The following is a 22327-nucleotide window of genomic DNA, read 5'->3' as shown; positions in this document are numbered from 1 at the left end:
GAGGGCGTCCAGGCAGGGGGTCGGACGCGCAGGCGGAGGCGGGCACTGCAGGGCGGGGCGAGGAGGGGCGGCCGTCTCGACCCTCCCTGGTGGGGCCCCGCGGCCTGGGAGCCCGAGAGGGCCGAGCCGCCACCGCGGCCGAAGCTGTCCCCTAGCCAGACCTGGCGAGACGCGAGCGGCGGGAGGGAGGCGGCAGCGCGCCCGGCCCCGCCCGCCGGTCCGAGCGTCGGACGCGGCGGCTAGCCGAGCCATGGTGAGTCCCGCGTCGCCACCCGGTGTCCCCTCCGCTTTCGCGCCATCCTCTGCGGATCGCCAGCCCCCAGCTGGGTGCCTCCTGCTCCAGCTTGGAACTCTTGAGCGCTCCTGGGACTCTCCTTCCTCCCATCCCCCCCTTCTTTTCTTTGATCTGTCTGTCTGCCGCACTGACTCTGACCCCACTGGGTATTGCCCTCACTCCTTTCTTCCCCTCTTCTTCGCGCCCTCCCTTAGGTCTCTCCCCCTAATCCACATACCTCCCCTCGCCCTCCTCTGTCCTGACTTGCAGGATCTCCCCCACCCCCCACCCCCGGTTCCAACTCCTTACCCGCGGGAGACCCCTGCGGGTTCGTGCTGCAGCGGCCCTGGAGGGGGGTCCGGCCTCGGGTCATGAGAAATGACCTGCCTGGAAGCACCATTTTCCATCCCGGTCCCCACCCCGGTGAGCCGGGCCCACCCATCCGGCCCTGGGGGACCGGCCACAGCTGCGGCTGGGTTGGGGCCAGGGACCTCGCCAAAAAGGGAAATTACCTCGGAGAAAGAGATGCTGCCTCAGAGTAGTGGACAGAGTGGGGAGGGGGCCCAGAGTGCCAGGGGGCGTAACGATGCCAGAGCCGACCCGAGATGCGATGGGGGGAGGAGTGCCCCGGAGCTCACGCTGCAGGGAAGCAAAGCACTGTCTCGGAGCATTCCCGCTGCAACGGGTTGGGGACCCTGGCAGCAGCAATTCGAGGGCACAGGAAGCTGGAGGGCGCTGCTAGGGGACGGCCGTGCCTATAGGAGTGGACATGGTCCTGTGAACTTTCACTCCAAAAGTACTCTCTAAAGAGTCACTGCAGGTGTGGACACTGCCAGAGAGAGCGCCCACTGCGGAGGGATGGGGGGGGGGGCGCGGCCAAGGGGGCGTTCACAGCAGGGAGTGGAGGAGGGGGAGAGGCCCTGCCAGGGGGCGCTCACAGCAGGGAGTGGAGGAGGGGTAGGAGCACCACCGGGGTTGTTCCTCTACAGAAGGAAGGGCAGCCCCTGGCAGGGAGACTGGAACAAGAAGAAAGAGGAACTGGGCCAGGGAGAGCTGACTCAGTCTCTCTGCTCTCCTCTTTGGTCCGGGCCGGCGGCTGGAGGCCGGGTCGCTGAGCTCCTGCCCGCCGTTTCCCACACCAGACCCCTCCTCCCCTCCTGCCGCTGCCGTTTCCTGTGGCTGAGACTCTCACTCAGCCATGAGCTCACCGCCCCTAATGGGTTGCAGCTGCCTCGCTGCTCCAGCTCTAGCTCCCCCTTCCAGGCCTCCTAGGGGACGGCACACTCTGCCTCACCCCGCCCATCCCCACCCTCCCCCACCCACGCTCCGGGAGCTGGCCGGGTCCCCGGAACACTGGGGGGTCTGTCTGCTCGCCCACACACCTTGGGGCCGGGTCTCGGTGCTGACGCACTGACTGTCGGTCTCTGGAGTGGCTGCCTCGCGTCTCTGACTGTCGGGACAGGCTTGTAACACTCAGGCTGGAAGGACTCAAAGTAAAATATGCAGTTTTATCCTCAGGGCAGAGCCGGCGGAGTAGGGGGTGGGGAGGGCAATTCGGAATAGAGAACTAAGTAAACACTTCAATTTGAGCATCACCCTTGCCCAGTTACAGCAAAGAAATCTGATAAAAGGAATTTCAAAGCCACCTTGAAAGAGAAGTAAGTTTGTAAAGGAATAGCCTGAGGGGTGGCTGTTTAGGTTCTGAGATGGAGAAAGATATCCAACTGATTCACTTAGGGAGGTGAGTCTAGAGGAAACAGGGCTGAGAACTTCTGAAATAGTGGCCCAGGATGGAGGTTGTCAGACAGGCCCTACAGAAATCAGAAAATATTTCAGCTCCAATACATACCAGCAAGGCCTCCTCCTCCCTTTCTTACACGTTCCTTTTGTGACTTTTCCCTCTTTCAGCTGTCCCCACCCAAATCTTTGTAACCTAATCCTGCATACTCTGGGAATGGGTGGTTTCTTGAGAGCCACTGGAGAGAATGAGGGGTGCTAGAAAGACTCAAGACAGATAGCCCTTCAGTCCTTCTTCTTCCCACCCAATGACCATTAGCATATGATTGCTCATGGATGGTGGCACCTCTACTTAAGAAGGGGGTCTCTGGTTGGTAGGCCCTGTGAGGAGGAACTAGTAAGGTGGCTGTGTCAAAAGGGTCCACCCTGCAGAACTCTGAGCCACCTGTGACTTCCCTGATGGCCCAGGGGCCCATCTCTTCTTGAGGAAGAGGGCCTATGCAATTATCCCAATGTACAAGAACCAGGTTCAGCCCTGATCAAAGACATTCACAGAAAAGTCTCCCCAGATCTCTGAAACCAAGGTCTCAGAGTGCACTCTGACGGGCCCAGCCCCACTCCCATCTCATTCAGCCAGCATTTCCTGAATGCCGTCTCTCTACACACACTTTGTACATGTTGGGGCCCCTGGGGGACAACACCAGCCTTTAAGGAACCATGCTTGAGTGATCTCTAGGGATCCACAGTCTGATCTTGTCTCTCCCAGGAGCCTGAGCCAGTAGAGGACTGTGTGCAGAGTACTCTAGCGGCCCTTTACCCACCTTTCGAGGCAACAGCCCCCACACTGTTGGGCCAAGTGTTCCAGGTGGTGGAGAGGACTTATCGGGAGGATGCGCTGAGATACACACTGGACTTCCTGGTGCCTGCCAAGCACCTGCTTGCCAAGATCCAGCAGGAAGCCTGTGTAAGTGAACACGTTCCTGTTCTATCTCCCCTAAGATCCACTGCCTCACCCCAGACACCAGTCAGACTAATTTCTCCCCACCTGGAGACACTGCCTCCCTAATACTGATGCCCCCAGAGACACTTACCACTCAGGTACTAACACATAGACACTCATCTTCCCAAATATTGACCCCTGAGAAACATCAATTCCCAAAGATGCTGACCCTCCAGACCAAATTCCAGACATTTCCCTCCTCATATCAATTTTTTCAAGATACTGACTTGCCCAAGAATGACTCAACAAAGTCACTTCTACAGCTCTAAAGACCTCCTAAGAGTCTCCAACTCCTCCAAAACAATGGCATCTGCTGACCACATCTTTATAATGACTCACTTCTTCCCCTCCTACTCGTGGAACCAGCTTCCTAGGGAAGCTTCCTACCACCAGAAAACCAATCAGTCCCAATCCTTTCCTCTGTCACATGCACACAGCAAGATATCTCCTCCTGCTCCCCTGGAGTCATAACCCACCAGGCATAAGGCCACTCCTGCCTAGGCTAGTCCCATTCTAACTAGCCCCTCCTGCTGGCTTCATCAGCAGAGGCCTGAGCACAGCCTGCCCCCTATCTCCCTAGGCCCAGTACAGCGGTTTCCTCTTCTTCCACGAGGGCTGGCCCCTCTGCCTGCATGAGCAGGTAGTGGTGCAGCTGGCCGCCCTCCCCTGGCAGCTGCTGCGCCCAGGAGACTTCTACCTGCAAGTGGTACCCTCAGCAGCCCAAGCACCCCGCCTGGCGCTCAAGTGCCTGGCCCCAGGGGGTGGGCGAGTGCAGGAGCTGCCTGTGCCTAATGAGGCTTGTGCATACCTGTTCACACCTGAGTGGCTACAAGGCATCAATAAGGACAGGCCGACAGGTCGCCTTAGCACCTGCCTTCTGTCTGCGCCCTCTGGGATTCAGCGACTGCCTTGGGCCGAGCTCATCTGCCCTCGATTTGTGCACAAAGGAGGCCTCATGGTTGGACATCGGCCAAGCACACTACCCCCAGAACTGCCCTCTGGGCCCCCAGGGCTCCCCAGCCCTCCACTCCCTGAGGAAGCCTTGGGCACCCGGAGTCCCGGGGATGGGCACAATGCCCCCGCTGAAGGACCTGAGGGCGAGTATGTGGAGCTCCTGGAGGTGACACTGCCTGTAAGGGGGAGCCCCATGGATGCTGAAGGCTCTTCCGGCCTCTCCCGGACCCGGACAGTACCCACACGCAAGGGTGCTGGAGGGAAAGGCCGGCATCGGAGACACCGGGCGTGGATGCACCAGAAGGGTCTGGGGCCTCGGGACCAGGATGGAGCCCGGCCACCTGGTGAGGGGAGCAGCAGTGGAGCCTCCCCTGGGTCTCCCCCGGGAGCTGAGGTTGAGGCTCTCCCAGAGGCAACAGCCCTAGAGGTATCTGCGTCCCCGGCAGAGGCACTGGGAGAAGCCTCTGAGTCTTGCTCTCTGAGGCCAGGGGAGGTTGGAGCAGGACCAGGCCAGGGGGCTGAAGGGCTACCTGGTACCCCTCGGAGAACAGGTAAAGGAAACAGGAGAAAGAAGCGAGCTGCAGGCAGAGGGGCTCTTAACCGAGGAGGGGACAGTGCCCCACTGAGCCCTGGGGACAAGGAAGAGACCAGCCACCAGGAAGCCCTTGTCAGCCTGCCCCCACCAAACGAACACGAGCTTCCAGGATGCAGCCCAGTTAAGGAGGAACATGAAGGCTCGGGGAAGCCAGAACATGAGCCAAGAGAGGAGCTCAAACCAGCAGACGAAAAAGAGCCTCGGTCCCAAGAAGTCTGCGGGCCTGTAGAAGAGAGGGCCAGAGAAAGAGAACAGGAGGGGCTAAGCCTGGTGTGCATGGCAGGTGAGACAACATTGAGGTCAGTAAGGCAAGGGCTGGGCTAGGTGGGGCCTAGGGAAGGGGGCTGGAGGAAAAGCAGAGGTGAGGCTGGGAGAGGAACAGCCAGACCTGTCCTCACTTCAGGCCCATAGCTCTGCCCTGTGTCTGCAGGGCCCGACGATCCAGAAGGGCTCCTCTCCGATCCCCTAAAACCACCCCCAGAGACTGTGCAAGAAGTGAAAGGGGAGAGCATTCTGGAGGAAGGCCCCCCAGTCTCCATCTCTGATGACCCTGATGTAGCTTGGGACTTAATGGCATCTGGATTCCTCGTCCTGACTGGTCAGTGGGCAGCAGTGGCTGAAGGGAAGGGATTGAGGCAGGAAAAGCCTCCAGGGTGGGCTGTAGAGGGAGGTGGTTTAGATGGGAGGTAGCCAAGGCCTGCCCCCAGCCAGGACAGCCTGGCCATTTTGTGTCCTCAGGAGGGGTGGACCAGAGTGGGCGAGCTCTGCTGACCATTACCCCACCGTGCCCTCCCGAGGAGCCCCCACCCTCCCAAGACGTGCTGAGCACTGCTCTTCATTACCTTCACTCACTGCTCAGGTAACTGAGGCCCAGACTGACACCCTGCACAGTAACCTCCTGGGTCATAAGGACCCTGCCCTCTTCTCTCCACAGGACACTGACCTCTAGGACACCTACTTCTACGGCCCTCAGATTGTTCAAGTCATTGACGTCTGACCTTCCTGACCCCTGACTTGCAGAATGTCTTCATCAGTCCTCAAAATCAACCCTGCTGACTTTCAGTCTCCTAAGATGCTACCTAGATTATAAAAATGTGGATTCACTCATCCAACAACTATTTCTTGAGCCCCAGAACCTATTAGGCAGTAGGCTAGGTGCTGGCATTGAATTCATATCCTTCTGGAGCACAGAATTCCTAACTTTTTAAACTCTGATCCCATGACCCAGTAGTTGTATGAATATAGACTCCTAATTGCTAGTCATCACTATCTCTTAGACACACATCCCAGGCTTTGTTTGATCCTTTGCCCATTGCTAGGATCTAAATTCTCCTGAGAATGAGTGACACTCACACACACACACACACACACACACACTCTCTCTCTCTCTCTCTCTCTCTCTCTCTCTCCCTCCCCTTGGCTCTTCTGCCCCCACAGACCTGATCTACAGATATTGGGGCTGTCTGTCCTGGTGGATCTTCGCAAGGCACCCCCACTGCCTCCAGCTCTCATTCCTGTCCTGAGTCAACTTCAGGTAACCAATCTCTTGAGATGATTACTTCTTCTGGGCCCTAACTCTTCCCTAGTGGTCATTCCAGGCCACCTAGTTGCCTGTAGTTTAGGGTTATTCTTCTCTGCCTTCAGGACTCGGGAGACCCTCCCCTCATTCAGCGGTTCTTGCTTCTCACTCTTGATGAGCCTCCAACTGAACTCCATGGACTTCAGGTTTGAGCTCCTCATTCCCACCTAGTTCCCATCAATGATGGAGAGAGAAGAAGCTAGTTGGAGCCCTTGGTCAATCCCTGAATCCCTGGGTGCCCAGGCCCCAAAACCCCTGTTTTCATGTATCTACAGGGTGCTGAGTTGCTATCAGAGGGTGATCTGAAAAGAGTGGCCAAGCCAGAGGAGCTGCAGTGGAACTTGGGAGGTCACAGGGAGCCCTCTCCCAGTCACTGGGTAGAGACACACCAGGTAAGCTTCGTCTCCCCCACCCAGGACACTGGGAGCCAGGAGTGACCCGGCAGAGGACATTTCTAGGAAAAAATGGCAAATCTGAGACTTGACCAAGGAGCTGGGAAAGAGTGGTTTCCCTTCCATTTAGTTTAATAAGTAGTTAGGGTTCACAATTCAACACGTGTTTATTAGCAAATTCAATAAGTACTATGAGCAAAAGATTGTGCGTGTATCCTGGGCTACTGGGAAGAGGGGAGGAGTATGTTAAATAAATTCTTTTTTTCCTTATAGTTTTGAGATATAGTTGACATACAGCACTGAACAAGTTTAAGTTGTACAACACAGTGATTTACATACAATCGTGAAGTGATTACCACACTAGTGAATATTCATCATCTCATATAGATACAAAATTAAAGAAATAGGAAAAGTTTTTTCCTTGTGATGAGAACTCTTAGGATTTACTCTTAACAATTTCCATATTTAACATATAGTAGTGTTAATTATATTTATTGTTTTGTACATCATTTCCCTAGCACACATCACATCTTGTAACTGGAAGTTTGTACCTTTTGATTGAGTGAGTGAGTGAAAATTGCTCAGTTGTCCAACTCTTTGCAACTCCATGGACTATACAATCCATGGAATTCTCCAGGCCAGAATACTGGAGTGTGTAGCCTTTCCCTTCTCCAGGTGATCTTCCCAACCCAGGAATAGAACCCACGTGTCCCACATTGCAGGAGGATTCTTTACCAGCTGAGCCACCAGGGAAGCCCAAGAATACTGGAGTGGGTAGCCTATCCCTTCTCCAGGGGAACTTCTCGACCCAGGAATTTAACCAGGGTCTCTTGCATTGCAGGCGGATTCTTTACAAGCTGAGCCACCAGGGAAGCCCTGGTCGTCTTTGTCCAATTCCCCCTCCCTCTCATCTACACCCTTTAAAAAACAAAAATCTGATCTCTTTTTCTATGAGTTTGTTTTGTTTATTTGTTTTTGAAGTATAATTGACCAACAACACTATTTTAGTTCCTGGTATACAAGAGTAGACTCAATATTTCCATACATTTCAAAATGATCACCATGATGTCTAATTAACATCTGTCACCATACAAAGATATTACATAAGGATTGACTATATTCCCCACACTGTACATTTCATACCTGTGGCTGATTTACTTTGCAACTGAAAGTTTGTACCTCTTTATCTCCCCCACCTATTTCTCTCCTCTCCCCACCCCCTCCCCTTTGGCAACCACCTGTTTGTTCTCTGTATCTATAACTTTACTTCTGTTTTGTTATGTTTGTTCATTTGTTTTGTTTTTTAGATTCCACGTATAAGTGAAATCGTTCAGTACTTGTCTTTTCCTGTCTGACTTATTTCACTTAGCATAATACCCTCTGGGTCCATCCATGTTGTCACAAATGGCAAGATTTCATCCTTTCTATGACTGAGTAATATTCTAGTGTGTGTGTGTGTGTGTGTGTGTGTGTGTACCACATCTTCTTTAGCCATTCATCTACTGATGGGAACTTAAATTGGTTCCATATCTTGGCTATTGTAATAATGCCGCAATTAATATAGAGGTGCATATATATTTTCTAATTACTGTTTTCACTTTCTTTGGATTAAATACTCAGGAGTGGAATTGCTGGACCGTATGGTAGTTCTATTTTTAATATTTTGAGGAATATCCATACTATTATCCATAGTGCTACACCAGTTTACATTCCCACCAATAGTGCATGAGGCTTCCCTTTTCTGCACATCCTCACCTATTGGCCATTGTGCCTATTGGCCATGAAGCAATGTCTAGTATGTCGTCTTTGGAAAAATGTTTATTCAGATCCTCTGCCCATTTTTTAATTGGGTTGCTTGCTTTTTTGATATTGAGTTGTATGAGTTCTTCATATATTTTGGATATTAACCCCTTTTAGGATATATTGTTTGCAAATATCTTCTCCCATTCAGTAGGGAGTTTTTTCATTTTGTTGATGGTTTCCTTCACTGCGCAAAGGTGATGTAGTTTGATGTAATCCCATTTGTTTATTTTTGCTTTTGTTTCCCTTGCCTAAAGAGATGTATCCAAAAAAATAGTACTAAGATGTCAAGAAGAGTATTGCTTATATTTTCTTCCAGAAGTTTTGTTATTTCAGGATTTACATTCAAGTGTTTAATTGATTTAGAATTTATCTTTGTGCATGGTATGAAAGAGTAGTCCAGTTTGATGCTTTTGCAGGTAGCTGTCCAGTACTCCCAACACCATTTATTGCAGAGATGGTCTTTTTCCATTGTATATTCTTGCCTCCTTTGTCATAAATTAATTGGCCATATGTGTGTAGATTCATTTCTGGGTTCTCTATTCTGTTCCATTGATCTGTGTGTCTCTTTTTGTGCCAGTATCATACTGTTTTGATTACTGTAACTTTGTAGTTACAGTTTGAAATCAGGGAGCATGATACCTCCAACTTTGTTCTTCTTTCTCAAGATTGTTTTGGCTATTCAGAGTCTTTTGTATTTTTATATAAATTTTAGAATTATTTGTTCTTGTTCTGTGAAAAATGCCATTGATATTTTGATAGGGATTGCCTTGAATCTGTAGATTGTCTTGGGAAGTATGGACATTTTAACAATATTAATTCTGCCAGTCCATGAGCATGGTATATCTTTCAATCTGTTTGTATCATCTTCAATTTCTTTCATCAATGTGTTATACCAAGTACAAATCTCTTACCCCCTTAGTTAGGTTTATTCCTAGGCATTTTATTTGTTTATTATAAATGGAATTGTTTTCTTCATTTCTCTTTCTGATAGTTCACTGTTAGTGTATAAAAATGCAACCAATTTCTATATGTTAATTCAGTATCCAGCAATTTTATTGAATTCACTGGTGAGTTACAGTAGTTTTTTGGTGGCTTCTCCAAAATTTTCTATGTATAGTATCATATCATCTGCAAACAGTGACCATTTTACTTCTTCCTTTTCAGTTTGGATGCCTTTTTATTTCTTTTTCTTCTCTGATTGCTGTGGCTAGGACTTCCAAAACTATGTTGAATAAGACTGGTGTGAATGGATGGCCTTGTCTTGTTCCTCATCGTAGAAGAAATGCTTTCAGATTTCATCATTGAGGATGATGTTAGTTGTGGGTTTGTCATAAGTGGCCTTTATGATGTTGAGGTGTTTCCCTCGTTACTCATTTTACTGAGAGTTTTTTTTCATCATAAATGGATATTGAATTTTATGAAAAGGTTTTTCCACATCTATCAAGATGATAGTGTGATATTTAGCCTTCATTTTGTTAATGTGGTGTTTCATGTTGATTAATTTGCAGATGTTGAACCATCCTTGCATATCTGGAATAAATCTCACTTTATCATGCTGCATGGTCCTTTTAATGTATTATTGGATTTGGTTTTCAATGTTCTGTTGAGTGTTTTTGCATCTATGTTCATTAGTGATATAGGTCTGTAATCTTTTCTTTTTGTGATTCTTAACATGACGTTAAATAATATATCATTTTTGGTGGAAGATAAATTAGAAACAACAGGAGAAGCATGCAGAATGTCACTGGGGTTCTAGAAAGAGCTGACTCAGAGGGGCTGATTCTGGTTCCATGTGACCTGTAACAAGTTACTTACTTCTGGAGATGGTGCCTTCCTGTACATGCTCCCTGCACCAGCATTCCAGCCTCAAGATTCTTGCCCACAAAGTACACCAATTGGAACATCTCTGATTTTATGAATCTGAATGCTGTCTTCAAGAGAAGAGGTCTGAACACGATCTGAGCTGAGTATTAAAGGGGGTCTGTAACATGGTCTCTAAGCTGTGGATCAAAGGGGAAGTGCATCTGAATAGGCAGAGAGGTGGGTTTTATAGTGTGAAGAGGCAGTGCAGATGAGGGAAAGGAGATTCATGTTTACTAAGCTGTAAAATGTGTCAGCCCTATGCTAACTGCTTATGTAGGGTCATCTCTTTAAACCTTTAAATCTAGTACGTCTTTACAGTTGAGAACACTGAGGTTCAGGGAATTTTCTGGACCTGCCTAAAGTCATATAGATAGTAAGCAATAACCTACTTACTAACTGAATCCAGCATTGCCTCATAAAAGTCTCTAGGGTTGTCCCACCTCCACCCTCAGGCTTAGGCCCCTTATCCTAGACTCTGTCCCTGGACTCCATCCCTGTGTATTTGTTTCAGCAAGTGGCAAGGCTGTGCCACCTGTGCCGAGGTGTGCTGGGCTCTATACGGCAAGCCATTGAGGAACTAGAGAGAGCAGCAGAGCCAGAGGGAGAGGTATGAAATGAGATGGGACAAAAGGGCATGAGATGGAGGTGGGGATGGGGCTGAGCTGAGCTGAGGACCTTCTGGTGGAACCCTACCTGTCAGTTTCTCCCTGCCCGCCAGGAGGTGGTAGGAATGCCTGAGCCCCTGCAGAAGGTACTGGCAGATCCCCGGCTGACAGAGCTGCAGAGGGACGGAGGAGCCGTCCTGATGAAGCTGCGCTCCACCCACAGCAGCAAGTACGAGGGATGGGTGCACGGGGGCAGGTGGACATGCACGATGGAGACACAGCAGAGAACTGCCAATTCACCTTAGCTGCCAGAAAATCCTTACTAAGCATGTTATCTGGATAGGATATCATGCTTCTCCATTTACAACCCTCATAACATCCCCAGGTGCTAGTCATGATTATAAATGGAGATTTGGAGGATCAGAAATGTTTAATGTCTTGGCCAAGGTCAGTCAGTAAATGGAAGAGTCAGGATTCAGATACAGGCCCATCTGCTGACCTAGGATGCTGTGTCACCCCTCACATTGGAATGCAAGGATGCGATGGGGCTGGAGGGGAGCTTGACAAGGGCAGTGGTTAATTCTGCCCCTCTTCCTCCCCAGGCTGGAAGGCCCAGGTCCAGCTGCACTGTATCAAGAGGTAGATGAAGCCATTCACCAGCTCGTGCGCCTCTCCAATCTGCACGTGCAGCAGCAGGAGCAGCGGCAACGTTTGCACCGGCTGCAGCAGGTGAGCCAGCAATCCCTCCCCCATGCTTCTTACTCCACCTGAGGGCCTGGCCTCCAGCAACGCTTTTCCCACTGATACTTACAGTTGATGGTGTTCTCCTAACCTGGCTTGAACAACCCTCCCTCCCTCCTCATCTCCTCGGAAGTTGATCATGGTCAGTGTGAGATTCAGCAAGAGGGAGATGGCATTTCAGTACCAGCAAGGAAGAGAAGCCAGATCTCCCCTTCCCACTGTTGGTATTTGATCAAGGATCCTTAGAAATTGTGAGATGCGTGGGTGCCCTTAGGGACTGTAGGAAGAGTCTATTGATTCTGAGTGCCTACCTCTTTAGCTCAGAAATAACAAATGTCCATTGACACCAGCTCTGTCCACCCCTTAGGCAATATCATCCCTAAACCTGAGGCTGGGAAGGTCCCACCTCCCTCCACCTTAGAAGGAGAGGATGATAGAAGCTGCTAAATGCCTTGGAAACCAAAGTCTCTTTAAGAGAAAGATTCAGGGATAAAGCTTGCTTTTTTGAACCTTAATTCTTTTCTCCTGGGACTAAGAGCTCCATAGAGATTTGCTTTCCACCCTACCTTGTAGGGTAAGGGAGCTTTGAAATCTGATTGCTCCTCAATAACTCCTAAGCGTGCTGAGTGATCACCTCAAGGACTGCATGTGGCCTCAGGGGAAGGGTCATCCCAGGGTCATTGACAAAGGAGGGTAGGGGCAGGCTGTCTTTTTCTGAGATTTCTGCATATTTAGCTTCCTCCATTGCAGCATCTGGGTTTCCCTGGTGGCTCAGATAGTGAAGAATCTGCCTGCAATGCAGCAGAGTTGGATTCAAGACCTGGGTTCGATCCCTGGGTTGGAAAGATCTCTTGGAGGAGGGCATGGCAACCCACTCCAGTATTCTTGAGCAACTAAGCACACACACACATTCCAGCATCCAGGCCTGTGAACCAGTGAAGTTGCTCAGTTGTATCCAACTCTTTGCGATCCCATGGATTGTAACCTACCAGGCTTCTCCATCCATGGAATTTTCCAGGCAAGAGTACTGGAGTGGGTTGCCATTTCCTTCTCCAGGGGAATCTTCCCGACACAGGGATCAAACCCAGGTCTCCCGCATTGCAGGCAGATGCTTTACTGTCTGAGTCACCAGGGTATCTGGTGAAGTCCTCTTCCAGGCACTCTGCTTCACATAAAACCTAACCCCCTACTTCTCCTACTGTTTGCTTGCTTGCTTATTAACTGTTTTCCTCCTGTTTAAAAACTGTTACACAGGGATTTCCCTCATGGTCCAGTGGTTAAGACACCATACTGCCAGTGCAGGGGGTCTGGGTTTGATCCCCAGTAAGGGAACTAGATCCTACATGCTGCAACTAAAGATCTCACATGCCACAACTAAGACCAGACAGAACCAAATAAATATATATTTAAAAAAAAAAAAAAACAAACTGTTACACAGATTTGGAGTCTAAGGTGCTCAGTTTGAGTTGTGCTCTGCTAAGAGTGAGATGTTGGACAAGCCTTGAAACATCTCTGAATTCCCACGTCCTCGTCTGCAGAATGGGGGTGACAGTAAGGCCTACCTCATGAGGGCGTTAGGATGATCAAATGATTTCAGCAGAGGGCTGCAGAAGTGTTTATTGTTGGCACAGGTTATTGGGAACATTCTCAGACTTCTTGTCCTCAGGCTGTCTTGCCCCAGCTTCCAGACTTTCTTCAGAGGAAGGAATTACCATCCCTTTTTGGTCAAACATCCCAGAACCAACATGAGAGTTCCTAGAGCCCCATAATAGGCAACCAGAGCCACACACATACACAAGCCAGAGTTGTCTCTCCAAGCCCGGTCCCTGGAACTACTGCCCCCCTGTCACTAGGCTCTGTAAATGTGAAATTTCTTCTGGCCCTCATGCCTCCAGTTCACACTAGTTTTATCTATTTCACCTCCAGGCATATCCCTGGGGCCCTAGCACAGGTCTCTCAGTGCTTCCTAACAGCCCAGCCTCCCCTTCAGCTTGTGTTTTACAAAGATCTCTTACTCACTTTCTCGCTTGACCCTTGTGGAAATTATCACCACTTCCAGTCACTGGAAAACTGGAGACTTCCAGCCATATTGCTTTTTGAGTTACAGTGGAATTTTGATGAAAACGTGAGCTGCACTAATTTTGTGTTGCAGGAAGGGGTACTGGGAAAATGAACACATTTTCAATAGGTTTCCCATATTTTTCTACATTTGCTTCTTTTTGTCCCCCTTCTCTACAAGGATGGTGTTTAAAAAAATTAATGCACATTTAATTTTCTTAAAAGTTTCCACTTGACAGCTGAGATGATGTGGTTTCCCCCAACTTCTACAAGTTAGGGTGGTGAGGTCAGAGCTGGACCTCAGCTTTCCTTTGCCCTGCCATTCTCCCTTACGGCCCTGCTCTCCCACCCTGTCTGCCCCAGGCACTGCAGTGGCTCTCGGGCCCCGGAGAGGAGCAGCTGGCAAGCTTTGCAGTGCCTGGGGACTCCCTGCCTGCCCTGCAGGAGACAGAGCTACGATTCCGGGCTTTCAGTGCTGAGGTTCAGGTGAGAAGGGGGAGCAGGGAGGAAGGGGAGACTGCTGGACTGAGGGCCAGGCCTCAGAGCAGCCTCACTTCTCCAGGAGCGCCTGGCTCAGGCAAGGGAGACCCTGGCCCTGGAAGAGGACGCTCCCTCCCAGAAGCTTCTGGATGTCTTTGAACAGCGCCTGGAGCAGGTGGAGAGTGGCCTCCATCGGGCTCTGCGGCTACAGCGCTTCTTCCAGCAGGTATGTGCCGAGCCTTTTCTTCTGGTGCCCATCGCCGCCTTTCTTCTGCCTGGAGAAACTGATCAGGGAGCTGTTAGAAGCCAGGACTTAGGAGGCCTCCCCTGGGCTTTGACTCTTGGCTCTATCAACCCACCTGATGAATGACCTGGGACAGGAGACTAAACCCAAGTGTGCCTCGTGGCACCTACCTCACAGGGCTGCGTGAGGATTATATAAGCGGTATGTAACAAGCACTCAGTACAGACCCTGCCATTTGTAAATTCTGTGTATTGGCCATCTTCATCTAGGCTCCTGTGTCTCCATACCAGCTCAGAGCAACACATTAGGCACTGATGCAGGACAGTGAGGGGAGGTGTTCTGTTGGGGGTGGTGCTGGGCTTGGGAAGCCATCAGTGAAGGAGGACAGGAGCTGCCATGGGGCAGTTCGTGGGAGTGGGGACCTCACCCTTTCCTGTCCCCAACTCCCCATCCCTTTGGCCTTGCAGGCACATGAATGGGTGGACGAAGGTTCTGCGAGGCTGGCAGGAGCAGGACCAGGGCGGGAGGCGGTGCTGGCGGCCTTGGCCCTGAGGCGCACCCCGGAGCCCAGCGCTGGCACCTTCCAGGAGATGCGGGCCCTGGCCCTGGACCTGGGCAGCCCGGCAGCGCTGCGAGAATGGGGCCGCTGCCGGGCCCGCTGCCAAGAGCTGGAGAGGAGGATTCAGCAACAGCTGGGGGAGGAGGCGAGTCCCCGGGGCCACCGGCGACGACGGGCAGACAGTGCCAGCAGCGGAGGGGCCCCACGGGGCCCCCACAGCCCCTCACCCAGCCTCAGCTCCCTGCTGCTCCCCAGCAGCCCTGGGCCGCGGGCAGCCCCATCCCACTGCTCCCTGGCCCCCTGTGGGGAGGACTATGAGGAGGAAGGTGCCGAGCTGGGTCCGGAAGCAGAAGGCAGACCACCAAGGACTGTGCTGATCCGAGGCCTAGAGGTCACCAGTACGGAGGTGGTAGACAGGACGTGCTCACCCCGGGAACACGTGCTGCTGGGCCGGGCCGGGGGACCAGAAGGGCCCTGGGGAGTGGGCACCCCCCGGATGGAGCGCAAGCGGAGCATCAGGTGAGAGCCCAAGCAGCAGACCCAGCTGCCCCGCAGGAAAAGAACATGACATTGTCGGGGTGGTGACTGCCTCCCATGCCACAGCCTCCCCTGTCTCTCCCTGTGGTACCTGCAGCGCCCAGCAGCGTCTGGTGTCTGAGCTGATTACCTGTGAGCAAGAATATGTGGCTGCCTTGAGTGAGCCGGTATCACCCCCGGGGCCTGAGCTGACCCCAGAATTGCGGGGCACCTGGGCTGCTGCCCTGAGCGCCCGGGAGAGGCTCCGCAGTTTCCACCGGACACACTTTCTGCGGGAACTTCAGGGCTGCACCACCCACCCCCTGCGCATTGGGCCCTGCTTCCTTCGCCATGTGAGTCAGCCTCTAAAATGTCTTCCGGGGCTTCTCCCTTCACATGTCTCGGCCGCATCCACGGTCCCCCCTTCTCAGTACCTCTCTCCTCCCCCCGCCCCCCACCGGAATGTGCAGTCCCAGATACTGGGGCCTAGTGCTGTTTGCTGGGCTCCTGAATCTACTCCGCCTCTGTGTCCCCAGCATCAGGGCTGCCTGGTCTTTGCTCTCTCCACCGGAGCCTGTCATTCCCCAGGCAGACTGAGTGCTCCCCGGGGGCCGGTCCCTCCTTCTGGCCGCACAGGATGTGGAGGAGGAGAGGGAGAGGCTGGTCTGCAGGGCCTCGGGGAGATGACTTACTGCTTCCCTCCTGGCACAGGGGGACCAATTCAGCCTTTATGCCCAGTACGTGAAGCATCGGCACAAACTGGAGATGGGTCTGGCTGCCCTCAGCCCCCCAGCCAAGGTAACTTTTTCCTCTACTCTCATGAGAAGGGGAGAAGCCAGGAAGACATAAAATTCAGCCAACCTCAAAATCTCTCAGGGAAAAAAAAGCTTTCCTAGACGGGCCGTGGAGCATCAGCTACCACTAATCTCCCAGAATTGCTGAGGGTGGGGCACGCACTGGTCTGGGAGCCAGGTGAAGCTAGGATCATATCCGGTCCACCTGAGGACTTTGGGCAAGGGTCTTGATTCCTCTGGGCTGCTGTTTCTGTATCCAGTAAAAGTGGGCAGTATTCACTACATCTGACTAATGGACTGCTCGGAGGGTCAAAAGACCTCACATCAAAAGATATGAAAGTGACTTCAAAAGTTAAAAGCCGGAGAATACAAGGGATTATTTGTATTCCTCTTCCATTCTCCTTTAAGGTATAGAGGATGTCTGGGTCTCATGCAGGCTTCCTACCTCCTTTCTTTCTGAGAAAAGGTTTTTCACCTTACCTTTGTGTGTATCTGGGCTTGTGGGTGCGTGCTAAGTTGCTTCAGTCATGTCCGACTCTGTGTGACCCTATGGACCTGTAGCCTGCCAGGCACCTCTGTCCATGGGATTCTCCAGGCAAGAATACTGGAGTGGGTTGCCATGTCCTCCTCCAGGGGGATCTTCCCAGCCCAGGGATCAATCTTGAGTCTTTTAAGTCTCCTGTATTGGGTTCTAGTACCACCTGGGAAGCCCATCTGGGCTTGATCTACCCCTAAAAACCCAGAGTACTGCCCATCTTCCCCCAAGGTTTTAGCACCTCCCCTCATTCCTATCTGTTTGCTCCCCATACTAGGGCACCTTGGAGGGGGGCCCTCACTTGCCCCGGGCCTTGCAGCAGCCCCTGGAGCAGCTGGCCAGGTATGGGCGGCTCTTAGAGGAGCTCCTAAGGGAAGCTGGGCCAGAACCAAGTTCTGAGCGGCAGGCCCTTGGGGCCGCTGTGCAGCTGCTCCGGGAACAAGAAATCCGTGGCAGAGACCTGCTGGCTGTAGAGGCAGTGCGTGGCTGTGAGGTAAGGGCATGGCTCCAGACACACCAGCCCAGGCCGCCCTGTAACCTCAGAAGCAGTGTGGGCTGGTGACCAGGGAACTAGACTCAGTGTCAGAGGACCCCAGCCTGTCATTTCTAACAACGTGGATAGCTTTGGTCAAGCCACTGACCTTCACTGGCCCTCAATTTTCCTCATCTACTAATAAAGAAGCTATGTCCTGCCCAACATCCCATGACCCTGTATCTGCCTCTGCTTTCCTATTCCTTTCCTAATTCTTATCTGTATCTACCCTGCAGTTCGTTCTGTATCTCAACACTCAACACATACCTATTCTCCTCTCCTTAGTCTCTTTCCAGCCCTAAGGTTCCAGAACAGCTTGGAAACCTACCTCCACTGGGTTAAACCTCTTTTCCCTTCAGATCTTTGCTGATTTGATTCTCTTCCTGGGGCAAAGTGGTGCTTTGGTCCCCAACATGCAAAGGCTTACCCACTGGAGGCTATAAACCCTACTGTGTGATACATCTTCTGAATTCAGAGGCAGGGCTGTGCTGCCACTCCAGGTGTGCTGTGCATGGTGACCGGTAGATGGGTTCTAGGCCAGGGGCTTCCCTGATTTCCTGACTCTGCCTGAGAACCAGTGCATTAGGCCGCTTGCCCTACAAATCCCATTTTTACACCCCATAAAATATATATAAAGGGCTCCAGGGCCAATGACTTTTCCTTTTGCTTTCCCCAGATAGATCTGAAGGAGCAGGGACAACTCCTGCACCGGGACCCTTTCACAGTCATCTGTGGCCGAAAAAAGTGCTTTCGCCATGTCTTTCTCTTTGAGCATCTCCTCCTGTTCAGCAAGCTCAAGGGCCCTGAGGGGGGATCAGAGACCTTCGTTTACAAGCAGGCCTTTAAGGTATGATGCCTGGGGGCAGGGTGGTGGTGGGAAACCACAGGGACAGGATAGGAAATCATGCTCTTCTTGAGAACTCAGGATGTTCTAGAAAACTCAATCCCAACCCAGGTTCAGAATCTGTATCATGTAAAACAGGCTTTGGCCTGTAATCAAACATCAGGTTAGGGTGTCAAGGTGACAGAAGTCCTTGTCATTGGTCAACTGCATGGGATTCTTATTCACACAGGAGATTCATGGGGCATTCCAAGAAGGGAGGAGAACCTTTCCCATTAAGAACACACATGCTTTCTGAGTTAGGGATGGTCCCTGGGGAATGAAGAGAGGACACTATAAATATAGCTTAACTTATGGAACTGAAGAAACCAAGAGGAGGGAGGAGGCCTTGCTTTAGGGAAAAAGCCTTGATATCCAGATAAACATCAATAGCAGCCTAGTCCCAGATCAGGCAATGTGGCATGATTCTAAGAGTTTCTCTGACTTAGTCCTCCTATACTAGTTCCAACAGAGTCCAGTATAGAGAGAAAAAGAGCTTAGGTTTGGAATAACACAGCCACAGGCTTGAACTTTCTCTAATAAGCTATGATAAGCCTTTGGACAAGTTGCTTTGGGTATTATACAGCACCCCCCGTTCTGCAAATCGTGGTTGTTATGAAGGCTAAATGTAGAGCACTTGGCACAGGGTAGGTGTTGAGCAAACATTTACTGAGCATCTCCCAGATGCCAAGCTAAGTGTAGTGCTTTTCCACATGGTACCATCTAGTCAGGACGCACTTCATCTTCACCCACACTCCTCTGCTCTTTCTCAGACTGCCGACATGGGGCTAACAGAAAACATCGGGGACAGTGGGCTCTGCTTTGAGTTGTGGTTTCGGCGGCGGCGTGCACGAGAGGCGTACACCCTGCAGGCAGCCTCACCAGAGATCAAACTCAAGTGGACAAGTTCTATTGCCCAGTTGCTGTGGAGACAGGCAGCCCACAACAAGGGTACTGGGCAGAACCAGGAGAGGGTGTGCTTGGGATCAAGGTTATGGCAGGAGGTTAGCTGGAGAGGGCCTGGGAAAAAGAGGGTATAAGATGGAGAATGATGTATGAGAAGATTCAAGATCTGACATGAGAGAGATTGCTGAGATAGAAATTAATCTAAGGTGTACCAAAAGAGGAAGCCACTAGATTTCAGAAAGGTGAGCACAAATGGCTGGGCAAAAGAGAGTCAGAGGGTGCTCAGTGCACCTGCCTTGCCTTCCAGAACTTAATTTCTGTGTTAGCAGACCTAGTTTGTTTGTTTTGTTTTGGGGGGTCTTTTGCTAGTTTTTGTTTTTCATTTTTAATTCTCTTTAATTCTCATTCCACTCATCTGAAAAGTGGAAAGTAACATCTACATCTTGGTAAGATAGGAAGGATTAAATAAGATGATATATATGGAAACACTTGATAAACTGTAAAGGTATGTAAAAATGGGAATTTTGCTCTTAATGCCCAAGATAAAAGAAGGTATGTATTAGAAGTTGGGTAGCAGGAATGCCAAAAGGGCAGGATGCAACAGGTAGGAGCGAAGAGACAGATGTCTGAGGGGGAAGTCAAGGACCACCATCACCATCCATGTCGTAACAGTCAACAGGAGAGTAACAAGAGACGCCAAGGGAATGAGAATGAGGAGTGAAAAGTTGGGAAGGAGCAAAGAGGTTGGTAACATGGTCTCTGTTCCCTAGAGCTCCGAGTGCAGCAGATGGTCTCCATGGGCATTGGGAATAAACCCTTCCTGGACATCAAAGCACTTGGGGAGCGGACACTGAGTGCCCTGCTCACTGGAAGAGGTGAGGGCCAGAGTGCTGGGGGGTGGCCCCCAGAAGTCAAGACCTTGAAAGTGAATGCACAGTGAGGAGGTGTGGTGGAAAGAGGAAGGGTCACAAGTGGATATGTCTTCTCAGAAACTGTGGGACTGACTGGGAGGCCTTCTAGGAGATGAGGGTCATTTCAGGGAGCCAGGAGGGCTTTCCCACACCAGCACCCCACCCCTCCACCTCCCCCACTCTCTGCAGCCGCCCGCACCCGGGCCTCGGTGGCCGTGTCATCCTTTGAGCATGCCGGCCCCTCCCTTCCCGGTCTCTCCCCGGGAGCCTGTTCCCTGCCTGCCCGCGTCGAGGAGGAGGCCTGGGATCTGGACGTCAAGCAAATTGCCCTGGGTGAGGCACCTCTCAAGGGGTGGCTCCCGACAGCTGGGTCATCATGGTGAAGTTCAGGCTGCTTGCTGCTGAGCAATTCCTTTCTCTAGCCAAGTGGCTCGGTTGCCATGACAACTATGTACAGCTTCCCCACTGCTAAAAGAGCCTTCCATCTGGTTGCTAGGGTAATGCTTACAGCAGCCTGTTGCTAAGAAGCACTTCCTCTGTACCTCTCTCTCTAGCTCTCCTTGGGTTTCTATGGAAACTGCTTCAGCTTCCTGTTGTACCCTCCTGGTTCACCACGGCAATCCTTATAGTTTCCTGTCGCTTCTTCCCTGGTTGCTCTAATGATGCCGCTGACAATTTCCTGCCTCTTGGTAGGGGGGTTCTCTTGCAACTGGATTGCTATGGTGACTTACAGCTTCCTGTTGCTATGGAGCTTTTTCTTCCCTGATGGAGCAGCTTGGTTGCTTAAGGTAATCTAGAGGGGTTCTGTACTCTGCTCTCACCCTAGCTTCCCCTCCAGCCCCAGAAACACTTGACTCTTCTGGAGATGTGTCCCCAGGACCGAGAAACAGCCCCAGCCTGCAACCCCCACACCCTGGGAGCAGCACTCCCATTCTGTCCAGTGGAGGGATCTTAGGGCTCTCCCGGCAGGTAAGTCCTTGCAGTAGTGCTGAGAATGGGGTGGGCTCTTCTGATCGTTCAACTCATGAGGGGCAGAGGAACCAGTGAGCCTGTGCTCCCACAAGGCTACAGGTTAGATGGATGTATTGTCCAGTCTGCGTTTCTCCTCTCCTCCAGGCCTGGCTGAGAGGGATGAAGGTCAGAAGTGAAAAAGAATCTTTAATAAGGAGTGTAGTGCAAGAGTGAGAGAAAGGGGACAATTCTAATAGACTGGTTTGAACTCGGATTCAATCAGCAAAATTCAGGAATGATGAGGTGGAAAAAAGGGTGAACTAATTGACAGGCTTGGGGGAGAGAGAGGGTTATATAACCTCTCTATACAAGAGATCATTTCTTATGCTTTAAACTCACTGTAGCTTCTCTTCCTTCAGAGTCATACCCGGGCCCCGAGTGACCCCACCACGCCTCTGTGACTGGGTGAGTTGGTACTCCCTTTCTACCACATCCTACATCCTTCCCCCTTCCCTTTCCCAGCTGCTTGGAAGTCAGCTTCTTCCCTCTCCCAACCCATCTTCCCTCTTCTTTCCTGGCTTCCAGAGAAGATCCGGAGCTTGGCTACCGCCCCTCCTCTCAGCACACTTTGGGCTGGGATGCTGAGGGCACATAGTGGAGGACTGGAAGAGCACTGAAGTCCTTCCCTCTGCTTCTTGGACAGAGAGGAGGTCAAAGGACTAGTGTTTCCCTGCTACCACTGTCTCTAGCTCTTCCCAGCCAGGTTCCTTCCTCCAAGAACCAGAGTGTCCACACGTGCTTGCCTTTATACCCTGGCGGTGGGGAAATGTTCCCCTGTCCAGTCCTTCCCCATCCGGGGCCAGTGCATACTCCCAGGACACCGCTCCGTGTCAGCCCTGCCTCCTTAGCCTGTGTTCTCCCCTCATGCCGCCCCCTGACTCTTCCTGAGAAGACTCATCTCTGCCAGCTCCTGGTGACTCCGTTTTGGGGGGGGGGGTCATAGGACACGGAGCTATGCAAACCATTACAGAAGAGTGGGGCAGGGAACTGCAAACTTTATATATGTAATTACTGTTATTATAATACTATTGTTATATTAAATGTGTTTACTCACACTTTGTCTCCGAACAGCTAGAGCAGACCTCAGGCTTGAAGTGATACCACTAACTTGAGCACTTCCGCTCACCCGATCGTTAACTAGAACACAGAAAATAAAGCCAAGGCTGCAAGGTACACTGTACCCCTTACTGGCACAAAGCTGGGCCTGGGTGAACGTGCACCCTCCCAGAGGAGTGGCCTCCAGAGGCTTGAAGTTCCTCCTCTCACGCTGCATGCACTCCCTGAAGCTGAGCTGGTCATAGTCAAGCTGGGGTCTAGCACCATCCAGCAGTTTCTCAAGATGACATTCTCAGATCACA

The 22327-nt window shown here is 51.4% G+C and overlaps 1 protein-coding gene across 6 annotated transcripts; it reads left to right on the top strand.

Moving 5' to 3' along the window:
- Positions 1-86: 86 nt before the first annotated feature.
- On the top strand, positions 87-22024 carry ARHGEF40 (Rho guanine nucleotide exchange factor 40). 6 transcript variants are annotated; one of them, XM_081506747.1, is made up of 24 exons: positions 87-253; positions 2778-2975; positions 3592-4843; positions 4991-5158; positions 5299-5419; positions 5998-6094; positions 6205-6285; positions 6415-6531; positions 10709-10804; positions 10916-11031; positions 11405-11531; positions 13965-14087; positions 14164-14307; positions 14793-15403; positions 15519-15753; positions 16112-16198; positions 17007-17222; positions 17938-18108; positions 18915-19092; positions 19818-19922; positions 20148-20291; positions 20797-20927; positions 21329-21374; positions 21495-22024. In XM_081506747.1, the coding sequence occupies exons 1-23, from the start codon at positions 251-253 to the stop codon at positions 21368-21370; spliced, it is 4563 nt and encodes a 1520-aa protein (XP_081362873.1). In that variant the 5' UTR covers positions 87-250; the 3' UTR covers positions 21371-21374; positions 21495-22024. The 6 variants fall into 6 exon arrangements, with proteins under 6 accessions (XP_081362873.1, XP_081362872.1, XP_081362871.1 ...); XM_081506746.1 differs by having other exon boundaries at positions 20785-20927; XM_081506745.1 differs by having other exon boundaries at positions 10898-11031.
- Positions 22025-22327: the final 303 nt, after the last annotated feature.

The sequence above is a fragment of the Giraffa tippelskirchi genome, chromosome 7 (assembly GCF_054371585.1).
Source record: "Giraffa tippelskirchi isolate mGirTip1 chromosome 7, T2T-mGirTip1v1.2.pri, whole genome shotgun sequence".
Taxonomy (NCBI): Eukaryota; Metazoa; Chordata; class Mammalia; order Artiodactyla; family Giraffidae; genus Giraffa; species Giraffa tippelskirchi.
Note: the sequence above shows the minus strand (reverse complement) of the source record. Positions and strands in the feature narration are given on the sequence as shown.

Excerpts from the sequence above, each read along its gene's own strand:
- ARHGEF40 (XM_081506744.1), top strand. Across the intron at positions 17,223-17,937 it reads AGGCAGTGCGTGGCTGTGAG|ATAGATCTGAAGGAGCAGGG; the intron begins GTAAGGGCATGG and ends TGCTTTCCCCAG. Across the intron at positions 20,292-20,784 it reads CGTCAAGCAAATTGCCCTGG|CTTCCCCTCCAGCCCCAGAA; the intron begins GTGAGGCACCTC and ends CTCTCACCCTAG.